Raw genomic sequence first — 12,528 nt, 5'->3', positions numbered from 1 at the left:
AAAACTCGATCAACACACTCTATCTCGAGGCTCAACTCATAAAACACCTTTAAAAGCATGAATTATAATTTATTATGATTGAACAGATGATAAGGTGTTTTTATTAAATATTTTTAGCTAAAAATTTGAAAAAGTTTACAAGTGTCCTCAACTTTAACTTAGAAATAACTTAACTTTAAGATTCTCATTTTTTCCTCAATGAAGTGATTTATAGTCACATAAATATTTAAGGTTTATTTTAGACGATAAATTTCAAAAAAAATAAATAAAAATAATTGAGATGAAAGAAGTATTACTCCCTTCACGTTTGACTTCATAACATTGACCTCCCTTGTGATTTACAATATTACACTTGCCTCCTTTATTTTGAGTTTTTGGTTACAATTCATTTAATTTATTAATTATTAATGTAAAAATTATGATATGACTAATCTACCCTTTTTAATATATCCTATCTTGTAAACAAGCTTTTTTCAAACAAAAAAAAAAAGTTATAAAATAAATATTTTCATCTTCCATTAACTCATTATGCTAAATTTGCTTTAGAGTTGATGCCACCGATTTATTTGTCAAATTTTATTGAAAATGATTTTTATATCAAATATTGAAACTTGAAAAATGGAGCAACTCAATTTTTATATCGACTGGAATGCAAACAATTTAACATACATTTTATCCTAATTTTGATCATTTTCTTTTCCAGCTCAATAATTAAGTCATCGTAACATATTATATTTTCATCTTAATTGTTGACACCATTATAAGTGATTTTACCGTGAATTGTATAAAATTATAAATTCATTTAAACAAAAAGGTTTCAATGGAAGATGAAAATAAATCGATTATCAAGGAATAAAAAAATAGTATTTTGAAGAGACAAATTAGTCAGATTATAATTCTTTCTATCAATAATTAATAAGTGAAATGAATTGTTACCAAAAATTCAAAATAAGGGAGGTAAGTGTAATATTGTAAACCAGAAGGGAGGTGAATGTTATTGAGTCAAACTTGAAGGGAGGTCTCTGAAATTATCCCTAAATAACAATTTCATTAATTTATCCTTTAAAAACTCTTTTAATTTTTTTTCAAATTTGCTCATATTTATTTCAAAAATAGAATTAATTGAAAAGGTAAAATAAAAATAATAATTAATTATATCTTAATTTTATAAACTAATAAATAATTCGAGATAACTATTTATAATAACATAAACAACTATAGAACGAAGGAAGTCCTAAGTAGGCAAATCCTGGTTCAAATCGCACTCAAAACATAGTTATCAATATGAGTTGTGGTGCAATGGAGAAATTATTTCACCCTTAACAAGAGGTTTTTGATTCAAGTCCTGCGTATGAAAAAATTCAATTAAAAGCATAACTTCTAAATGAACCTTACAATATATGACTCAAATTTAATTAAAACTTCAATACAAACTACGTAAACCAAATTAAAAAAAAAAAAGTAGGCGGATCCTTCTTATGCCGTCCAACATGAAATAAATATGCATAAACAGGAACAGTGAATGGAGCCATTCAAGAAGTGGACCAAAATGTCACATCCATAACCAAATTTATGAATTCCACATAATTCAAAACACTAGACAAATAATTGACAACATCAATTATTATCGTCCTTCCCATGGATAAAAGGCATATCTTCAAGTCAACATATAAATAAATATAATACAAATTATGCAAAATAAAAGACATGTTTTTCTATGTACACCGACTATAATAAATACATGGAAATAACAATTGGGGAAATATTTTAATCTCTAATTAGTGGAAGTGTAGATTTTTCTTTTACGTATTCCGTTTCAAGGGAGAAAAAAGAAGGAAAAAAAAATAAAATAGATTTACGGGACTTTGAAAAATTAAACCAACTATAGGAGAAAAAGTTTCACTCTATACACTAATAAATAATACTTTCTCCGTTTCATTTATTGTGATATTTTTCGAATTTTGAGATTCTAACAAAATTTATCTTTAACAGTAAGTTTTCCATAGATCTTTTAAACATTTTAAATTATCAATTATTGTGACTTATAGTACTTTTTACGTAGTTTACAACTATATAAATTTCTTTTCAAGAAAACTACAGATTCCATGCGCAAATTTTTGAATCAAATTTAAACTGTTTGACTCTTGAAAAATGAAAAATGTCACATAAATTGAAACAGAAGAAGAAGTATAATTTCTTAAAAGATATATTCTTTTATACAATTAAAACATCATATATCTAAAGAAATCTATACAAGAGAAGTTTCCAATTTACTTTGGAAAAGTTTTATCACTCTTATATTTGCCCTCTGCCCATAATATAATAGTAACATTTAATCATGTCTCTCCAAGAAGTGAGCTAAAACATTTTTTTTGTTCTATTGTATTACTTGTGATATCTATTATCATATGTTCGTTTATTATATTTGGATTAAAGCAACCTCTCTATTTCAATGAGTTAGTGGTAATGTGAACATATATTCTATCATCTTAAAACTTCACTTGTAAAATTTCACTGAATATATATTATTATTGTTCTTCTAGTTAATTTGCATGCAACTATTCCATCAAATAACATTTATCTCCCACCAACATAGATACTCGGTAACTCCGCCATAAAAGGTTCAACCAACCCTTTTTGTCTCTACAGGAATTTGAACCCTTGTAAAGAAATGAATAGACAAATGAAAACAAACAAATATCAACCTGATTGAATTTCATATAGTAGTAACAATTCAGTACAACCCTTTCTTCCAGAAGCAAATAATGAAATTTTGTTGTCTATCCATACTGCTCTCCCAGAAAGTTTATTGTGAAAGGAACAATGACTTCAGAGTACAAATTCATAAATATGTTCATAGAAAACCATAGTGAGGAGGAGACAAACGGCGGCTAAGAATCAACATAGAGCAGAACCTTTCAATTTCTTCTTGGTGTACTAAGCCCTGAACAAAGTGTAATCAGGAAAGGGAAGGAGCACCTCCAACAGAGTACATAAACATGTTGTACAGTTCAATTGTTCTACAGGGTGCTAAGTTATCGGTTATTAAATGCCACAAATCAACGAATAGCCTTCCCACCTTGAAGGTTGTTGATCTTGTTTCCAATTCTGGACTTAAATTTAGAAATATGATTACCTCCTCCCTTTAAAAGGGTGGAATCTAGTTAGCAGTATGCATTTGAAGAATAGAAAACTCCGCACCAGACAAATCCAGCCATCAGTTTTTCTAATCCATTGATATATGCGGCAGAATCTTCATCCAATAGTCCCTCTTCCAGCAGTGTGGATCACTTGTATCCTTCAAATTTGACAGCCTAGTCCATCTTTGAATTCGAGCAGGACATTGTTAATTTGTAAGTTCACGCTTGTGGAAAGGGAGAATTTCAGATGATACATGGATTCTAACTGCCAAATGGGAGAACACAAAGCTGGGTGAGTAACATTAGTTAGCTAGAAGCCAGAGCAATTTAGCCAGAACAAATGTCATGTTTTCTCATTAATTCTATGCTCTCGGCAATTGTTGACCCAGCAGTGCCCACAAAACCAAGAGAAGCACAGCTGCAGACTACTTCCTCTATGTATAAGAGAACATCAGTTAATGATTGAGGATAGTGACGCTTGTCAATCCCTGCCGAACTCTGTGAAACAGAACCAAGTTTTAGCCCATGCCCTGCAGCCATGACTTCTTTAGCAGTTTCTTGAACCAAGTCATCTTCTTCTCTAATAACAAACAGCTTAAAGGCATCTGAATCTTTTGCTAAGTTCCCCAAGTAACTCCCTGTCCAATTAGCCATGGGGAGATCAGTCATCACAAATACATGGATCTGTTTCTGTCCTGTTTGCCTCAAAGATTCTATTTTCTGCTTCAGACCAAGAAAAGTAGCTTTATGGTGGTTCTTGAATTGTCCATCTAGTAGCCTGAGCTGTGCACAAAGAAAGGGACCCTTGATAGTTTGAAGAGCAAACTTCTTGCCGGCATTTATTATTTCGGGCACAAAGGGAAGGAACTCTATCTTTTTTATTAAGGTCTGTACAATGGGATCATTAGGAGCTTCATGAATGTCAACATGGGATTCAGATCCCTTATAAGGAGCAGTAAAAAGGCTTCCAAATGCCAAAACAGTGGCTGATTCTGCAGCAGAACCAGGACCAAGAGCTTTATACACATCTTTCCTTCTCCTAATAAATGATATCTTCTTTTTCTTCCTAAGTTGGTCATCAGGTTGAAACGAGTCTAAAGCTCCATCTTCATTGTCCTTTTTATATGTCCAAACTGTTGTTCTACAATCTTCTTTTAACGCAGACAAACAACCACTGAAACTACCATAATAACCAGACAATAGAGAACCACATTGTCGAAGGCTCTCAGATAATGGAGATGGTATATTTTGGTCCTTAGAGCAAATAACATCCAAGTTTACACCACACCAGGAGGACACAAAAGCACGAAAATCTATAAATCTCACTGTTGAATAAGAAGCAAGTGGTGAAAGGTCAACTATATCAGCCATGGATACATATCTGCAAAACACAAAGTAGGCAGATTATTAGAAACTTCTAAATACACCATCCAAAAAGTAATTCCATCTTTATTCAGTCAAAAATCAAAATGCACAATGAAATTCAAAAGTTAATAATTTATAACTTATAAAGTCCAAGATAAATCAGCAGCAGAAAGATAAAAACAAGCAAGATAGGCTTTTGCAATGCAGACAAAGTTTACAGTAAAGCTTTGTCACTGTGGCTATGCATAAAGTTTACATGCTGGCTTTAAGCACATTCAATCAAGCAATCAAAATCCCAAACTAGATGGAGTCTTTCGAATCTCTCTATAATCATTTTCATTCCAATTGAAAAATCTATCCTTTTAAATCAAAATAGGAGTTGCTCTAATCCAAAAGTAGAAGTTGCTAAATCTCTTCCTAATCAGTATACTGAAATACAAGTCTCTAACGGAAAAAAATCCGTCACAAACAGGATCTAATGTAAGTGTAACAAAATATTTAACCTACAGTTTGACTACTAGTATTAAGCATCAGACATGAGAAATGCAAATTCCTCATAAAGGTGATAAATTCAACTCCAAATGCCATAACAACAATAAGTGGGATCTGGGGAGGGTGGTGTCCACACACACCTTACCAAGGTAGAGAGACTGTTTCCGAGAGACCCTCAATTCAAGTAAAGCATTTCAAAGCACGTATGTAAAAGGGAATACAGTAGTAAATTCTCTCAAGTAAAGCATTTCAAAGCAGGTATGGAAAGGGAATATAGTAGTGAAGAAGCCATGACGAAAATAATGGAGAAAAGAACATTAGCAACAATTTGACTCCAAATATCTCTAGATAATTCAGTCAGGCATATTAACAAACACATAGAATGCACAAAAAGTGATTCTTTCTAGTCAATGAGCTAATGGGGTGTTGAGAACTGGGACAAATTTAAAAATTACCTGCAATCACGCAAGAGCTGAATACTATGATTCCAAACCAAGTATCTCAATTCATTAGGTTCCAAAACCCTAAATTTAGGACAACTACCAAGCGCAACAGCATGATGATCCAACACGGGTGGTACAACTAGGGTCCGATTAAGAATCTTAGCCATCAAAATCGCATTCTTGAACTCAGCCAACTGGTTGCTGAACCCACTGTGAGGCGCATACCACATGAACTTTCCTTGAAGACGATTTGTGGGGTTGCATTGTTGGGGACGGGGAATAATGGGTATTGATTTTTTGGAAAGGGGAAGAAGAGAAGGGGAAATGAAGTTCTTGAAGTAGAAGAAAAGGAGAATCAAAGTGAAGAGAAAAAGGAAAGTTAAAAGTGGAGATCTTTGTTTCTTCTTTGATTTGTTGTTGGGTCTAATGAAGGTTTCAGTTTCCATGGATTCAATTGAACTCTCTGAATTCTTGGATCAGAGATGGCGGACAGTGACGCTAAATCAAGTTCTAAATATTTTTACCCGACGATTTGGTCTTTTTCTTTAAAAGTAGGGGTCGTAATTGAGTTACACAAAACTATAAGGGTCTGTTTAGAAAGCTACTTCGCAAATTGAATTTCTCTAAATTACACCACATACACAATCAACGTTACTCCAATGAGCGCTCCCCACACAAAGTAGAAAATCAATTTTTTTATATTAAATCTGACTATGTCCTCAACTGATAATAAATTTGAGGTTTTCATTTTCGAATCTATTTGTGATTCTTCTGACCTTTCTAAATTATCGGAAATTGTGAGACAATATGATGTTAGGAAAATCATTAAGTATGTTCGGAATGGACGTATCTATAAGAAAGATGGAAAAAAAGGTTGGCTTATCAAAAATTTGATTACCACTAACTATTTCTTACTAACAAAAGGGGTACACCTCTAGTAAATATGTACTATAATAGTTATACATAATTATAAATATAATATTTGATTGTGTATGTGTAATTATAATAAGCATATATTCAATGAAGTACAATTTAAAATGATACAATGCATTTAGACCTTTTTTTTACATGATAAAGAGATTGTTTCTGAAAGTTAGATATTTAAAGATTAATGTTTTCAATTATAAGTTAATAAGATTTGTTCAAATATTTGATTAAAAAACAATCTATTAATTCTTAGATTGCTCAATATAAAACAAATATATTTATAATCTTATTCAATGAGAAAATCCAACTTTAATGACATTACCCTTTACAAATCAAATTTGCAGATAACTTATTCTATTTATGATTAAGAGATATAATTTCAAAAAATTAAAATAACACACTAAGCAACAAAAAAAAAAAAATTAAAAAAGAATTTGCCTACTACTTCTTCACTGAGAGCTGACTGACAAATCCAACTTTTAATTTCCTCTGTGTCATCTCAAAATCACTGCTTTACTTTGATCCATCTCCCAGAAATGGCGGCGTTCCGGTTGCAGTCATGTAGCTCTCCGTCACTTTCCGGCCGATCACCGCCGTCAACTCTGCTACTTCATATTCCCACACGCTGTAACCTAACCTGTAACTCTTCCTTCACCAGGTATGTTATCTTAATCTAATCAAAATCCTAACTTTCCTTGTGTAAAGTAAACTGAAAGATATAATATATGTTTTATTTGATTAAATTCAGGTTTAAAATGTCAATTTCGTCAACCCCACAAACTGCCGCAATCCCAGAAAATCATAGCGTTGTGGGTCTTCCTTACACTCTTGACATGTCAAAAATAAATTACAAACTGTTATAGGATTTACTATATCTGTTGAATTTGTTTTTGGGAGTAGTTAGGTTGTGGAATGGCGGCGGTGGATTTCCTTGTTGCTGTTGATTCTTATCCTAACCCTGATGATAAGATTCGAAGCACCAGTTTTCAGGTGATTGTTTTTTGTGTGTGATTGATAGTATGATATCTTTTTTCAAAATTTCAGAGTAAGTTGTGTTTTTTTCATTAGGTTCAAGGAGGTGGCAATGCAGGGAATGCTTTGACTTGTGCAGCTCGTTTAGGCCTATCTCCAAGAATTATATCGAAGGTTTGAGATTTTGGGGGCTTATAAATATCAATTGGCGATTCAATTTCTTGATTGTATTTTTGTTCCGGCTATTCAAGTATAACCAGACCTCACTTGTAGGATTATACTGGGTGTGTTGTTGTGTTCAAGTATAAAAGTAAGACTTTATATTATTCTATGAGAGGTTCAAAGAAGAATTATGTTATGTTACCCCTTAAAAAACATTGCTTTGTCCCATTTTGATGTGAGTCGAACTGTGTATAATGAGATAATGAAATTCCAATATCATGTCATACAACTGTTGCTGTGCTACTGAGCACAGGTCCTATATCTTAGCACGGTCCTCATTAGCTTCTTGAACCTCCTTCTTGCTATTGGAGTTAACAAGCACCAATTTACCCCTGCCACTGTGTTTTCCTACAGAGGTTTGTAACACTGTTTAACCTCCATGTTTCTTTAATCTGGAGTTGATTGGAGAAAAGACAGCCTCTATTCCAAAGCAAATGTATGTAAGTCTACCAGAATAAACTTGTCCCTCAGTATCGGTGGTCAAGATTCAATTGTAAATATTACTTCCTTTTTCAATAGTTGCATAGCGTAGAACAAAAACATATTTAATGAAATGTAACCTGACTCGTTGTGTTATTTTATGTATCATTCGTAATTATTGCATAAGGAGTCGCCTATAACTGTTATTTCTATAAAACTATTTTCTAATTTCTTCATCTTTCCCCACATAACCCTTTTGCAATAATCACATTGAAAGTCTTCAATTTTTTGTTACTATTTTTGCCTGTAGGTTGCAGATGATTCTCAAGGGAAAGCAATACTGGAAGAGCTGGAAGCTGATGGGGTTGATACGTCGTTTATGGTGGTGAGTTTGGCAATGTTCAAACTTGAAGGTTCTTGCATGTAGGATAATTATGGATGTAGTTTCATGCATCTGTTAAATCAATCACAATTTGAGTGGTCTCAAATGTGTTAGCAACATCAGATATAACTCAAGTATTTAATTTACCTCAACCTTAAATCTTGGGTTCAGGTTTCCGAAGGGGGCCATTCAACATTCTCTTACGTCATTGTTGATAGTCAAGCGTGAGTTCTCTCTGTTTATGTTAATTGCATTCTGGTGATTGTTTGGCATATTTCAGACTTTTACCTCAAAACATGATGTCAGTTTCTAGTTTTGTTGAATCAATTGTAAATGGCTCTGCTGTGATTTGCTTAATATTTGGTTTCTAGATCAGTAACAGTATATTGTACATTACCTATACTTCTGTATAGTGGGTTTCAGTCTTCACTATCCTTTCTAAGACAAAAAATTGCTTATGCAAGAACCAACAAAGTTTTTCTCCACCATATTTGTGTGAGAGAAGTATAAACATTTTAGCAAGTTTACTATATTTACTATCTCTTGGTGTATACAATTGGTTTGCTGACCCTTCTGAACTTGTTCTGTTGAAGCTATTAGCTCTCGTGAGTCATGATTAGTATTGTTTGATCTACCAGGAAAACTCGGACTTGCATTTACACTCCAGGATACCCACCTATGATACCTGAGGATTTATCCAAGTCGAATTTGTCGTCAGCTCTGGATGATGTGAGATTTGTATATTTTGATGGAGTATTGCAAGAAACTGAATTGTTATCAGCTTTAGTTGTGGCCCGAGAGGTAATTTTAACTTGAACTTCTTTGTCAGACAAATGGGAGTAATGGCTAGCAAAAACTTCTATCCTACTGTCTGCTTTTGAATATGTTGCTTGTACTCATCCTAGAGCCGACATATTGAGCTTAATTATTGTTTGTTGTTTTTTGTTCAAATTATCCGAAGATTTATGTTTTCAATCAAATGGAAAATACTGTATGCCTTTTGGATTCCCAGTGCAGGCACATCGGAGGAATATACCTATTGTAATTGATGCAGAACGTAAAAGAGAAAGGGTAGATGACCTTCTAAACTTGGCAACTTATGTCGTATGCTCAGCGAGATTTCCACAGGCAAGTTAGCTACACTGACAAATTGCAATGACACTGTTCCTTTGCTGCGGAATTTCAATTTGGATATCTGGTGATCTACCTCTAATTCTTAGTTGCTAATAAAGTCTAGGAGTGAAATGTGTTGTCTCCCCAATTTTAATTCGACGACAAAGTCCCTTCCTCCCTCAGTGTGTTACAACTTACAACTTAAAGCTTTTATCCCTTGCCACTGCTTACGACATAATTGGGGATTAAAATTGTTTTCAACACTCTTTTTTAAAAGGTGAAATAGTGTTAATTTTTCTCCTCCTAGCTCAAGAGGTTAGGATCACCCAAGATCATACCAATTTCTCCTCATCCAACCATGTGGGACTCATCACCCCACATGCCCAGCACCCTGGGCTGGACATCTAGGGCATGGGAAATTTAATGTGGTCCCCAAAATCTGTAAGCCATGAATTGGTATAGGCTTGGCTCTGATACCATGTTATGGACCTTGGGCCTAACCCCCAAAGTTAGCTCAAGAGGTGAGTATTGTCCACGACTGTATAAAGAGACCAATTTCTCCTCATCCCGCCGATGTGGGACTCAACAATATCTTTCGCCCTTTTGAGCTTGACAAAAGATGTATTGTCTCGCAGGTATGGACAGAGGCCCCTTCAATCCCAGCTGCTCTAGTTTCTGTACTTCTAAAGTTGCCAAACATCAAATTTGTAATTGTGACATTGGGTGAAGATGGCTGCATGATGTTAGAAAGGGCTGAAGCTGGTATGCTTGCATATTTTTTTGGTTCTTCTGATGTATGTTAAGTGTCTGCTTGTAGGCAAACAAATTGTTTTGAAAGATGAACACGAGGTGTATGTATTTACTTCTCGCTATTCGGTTGATTTGCAGAGGATCTCCAGTCTGAAGAAATTGATGTCGATGAGTTGTTCAAGAAAATGAAGCAGAGTATTGATACTGACGCAACCAGTGCAACATCCATATCTTCGGTAAATTCACCAATTAGAAGATTTATGATTCAATAGACGACCGAAGCATGGCCACAGTGTTCATGAACTAATAGAAATCCGTGCACACAATTCATTTTGTTCTAGTCCACCACTGTAAAGTGAGTATCTACTGTGGAGTGGGAGTCATGCATGGTTCTTCCTGGCTAGTACCCTTTTTCTAGTACGTCATGATATTCATCTTTACAAATATGAATTGCCTCCACATGTTCTCTTGCAGTCGTACCGTTACTCATCACCCTCTTAATTCTTTTTATTGGAGACTTCTTGGTGCTGCTTATGATTTTTCTTTCTCCCCAGCACTTCTTATGAAGTTGAATAAACCAAAGTACATTCTTCTTCTAGGATATTGCAAAATTGCATGCAAAAGGCATTGGGACAGTGAGTGGGAAGCTGCTTCTTGGAACAGCTGAAAAGATACCGCCTATCAGAATTAGTCGATACAACTGGTGCAGGTGATGCATTTATTGGAGCAGTTCTGTATGGTAAGCAAAATTACACTCTGCAGTCTTTATACCTAATGTTCTTCCTTTAAATGTGTTATATTCCTGCATCGCCCTTTTCCCTCTACCTGTAACAATTGGATCGAGAGATTCGATAAACCTCAATCCATTTTCTTACCTCCTTTGTGGATGTTATTGTTTTTTTCTATAGTCTTACGTGTGTCTATATCCATGCAAGTTTAAATCTAATGTCATTGTTCCCTTCACGCTTGATAAGGGTTTGTAATGTTTCATTTCTCATGGATTTCCCACTTGCAATCTGCAGCTCTCTGTGCCAATATGCCACCAGAAAGAATGTTGCCATTTGCTTCTCAAGTGGTTAGTAGACTTTAGCTTTGTGTCTTATGTAAATTGTAAATGTAAAAGAAGCTAACTTGTGCATTGTGGGTTCATTGCAGGCAGCTATCGGGTGTAGGGCCTTGGGAGCAAGAGCTGGTCTTCCCCAGCTAACAGACCCTCGATTGTAAACCCTTTTTAGTGAACGATCCCCAAAACGTGGCCACATTGCTATAGAAGAGAACACAAGTCAAAGTTATTGTCAAGTTGGGATTTTTCTTTTAGTTTTTTCTCTTTGTCTAGACATATGTTCTGCAACATTTGTAACATTTTATGTGAAAGATTTGGCCATTGAGCACAAGACCTTCCGAATATCGTTATAGCAAGGCATATAAAGAGTTTAACTACTATGCAATGTGATGTATAATTTTTCTTTCTCATAGGTTCTACACTGCTTTCGTACTAATTGTTATGCATTTTTCATTGTTTTTTCTTTTCTTTTATGTGGATTTGATGCACTTGTGCCAAGGATATTTTGGAAACAGCCTCCCTACCTTGACGAGGTAGTGGTAAGGTCTCCGTTTACTCTACCCTTCTCACACCCCACTTTGTGGACTTTCACTGGATATGTTGTATCAGTTAAGCTGAATGACAACAACAGGTAGCCCTTTACAAAAAGTCTAATGTGGTAACATGGAGAGTTAAACTGTCAAAAGTAAATAGCCTGCTACAGTATGAATAAAATGTTAGTGCAAAGATCAGTTAAGATGTTAGTGCTTCAAGTTAAATCCCTCATGCAACAGACAAACCAAAATTGGAAGTAAATCTTAGAAGTTTTACTCCCTTCGTTTCAATTTATTTGTCTGCTTTTTGACTTGGCACAAAATTAAAAAAAGTAAAGAAGATATTTAAATCTTGTAATCTCATACTAAACATACGTCAAATATACCAAAATGTCCTTTAATTTTATAGTTTTAAACATGACAATTGAAAAGTTGGAACTAAAAAGTTGTTAAAAATGGAAATAGACATTCTTTAAGAGATTCCACGGATTAAAAAGGATAATAGGACAAACAAATTGAAACAGATGGGTAAAACCTAGGTAATTAGAAGGATAAATCATATCTTTAATTTTTTCCTAACAAGTTTGTGTTCAGTCATGAAAAAATATTTTACCAATAATAGTAACTTGTTCGGAGAAATAATTATTAAAAAAAAAAACAAGAAGAAAAGGTTCAATATCATATTGACATGGAATCACAAATTAAA

The 12,528-nt window shown here is 34.1% G+C and overlaps 2 protein-coding genes across 2 annotated transcripts; one reads left to right on the top strand and one right to left on the bottom strand.

Annotated features, from left to right (window-relative positions):
- Positions 1–2,684: 2,684 nt before the first annotated feature.
- Positions 2,685–5,960, bottom strand: LOC102586517 (uncharacterized). Its single transcript, XM_006355355.2, has 2 exons — positions 5,453–5,960; positions 2,685–4,521 (listed from the first exon to the last, which is right to left on the bottom strand). Exons 1-2 carry the CDS (start codon positions 5,884–5,886, stop codon positions 3,468–3,470), a joined length of 1,488 nt encoding a protein of 495 aa, XP_006355417.1. The 5' UTR covers positions 5,887–5,960; the 3' UTR covers positions 2,685–3,467.
- An 815-nt stretch (positions 5,961–6,775) lies between these two features.
- On the top strand, positions 6,776–11,701 carry LOC102586184 (ribokinase-like). The gene is given in 14 exon segments (XM_006355354.2): positions 6,776–7,025; positions 7,116–7,176; positions 7,268–7,357; positions 7,436–7,513; positions 8,292–8,366; positions 8,535–8,587; positions 9,002–9,164; positions 9,381–9,491; positions 10,112–10,238; positions 10,365–10,462; positions 10,826–10,906; positions 10,908–10,965; positions 11,249–11,301; positions 11,382–11,701. Coding segments are annotated over 14 exon segments (1,239 nt in total). The 5' UTR covers positions 6,776–6,903; the 3' UTR covers positions 11,451–11,701.
- The last annotated feature ends 827 nt before the right edge of the window (positions 11,702–12,528 follow it).

Source organism: Solanum tuberosum, unplaced genomic scaffold (assembly GCF_000226075.1).
Source record: "Solanum tuberosum cultivar DM 1-3 516 R44 unplaced genomic scaffold, SolTub_3.0 scf00201, whole genome shotgun sequence".
Classification (NCBI taxonomy): Eukaryota; Viridiplantae; Streptophyta; class Magnoliopsida; order Solanales; family Solanaceae; genus Solanum; species Solanum tuberosum.
This window is presented reverse-complemented; position numbering and strand designations above follow the sequence as displayed.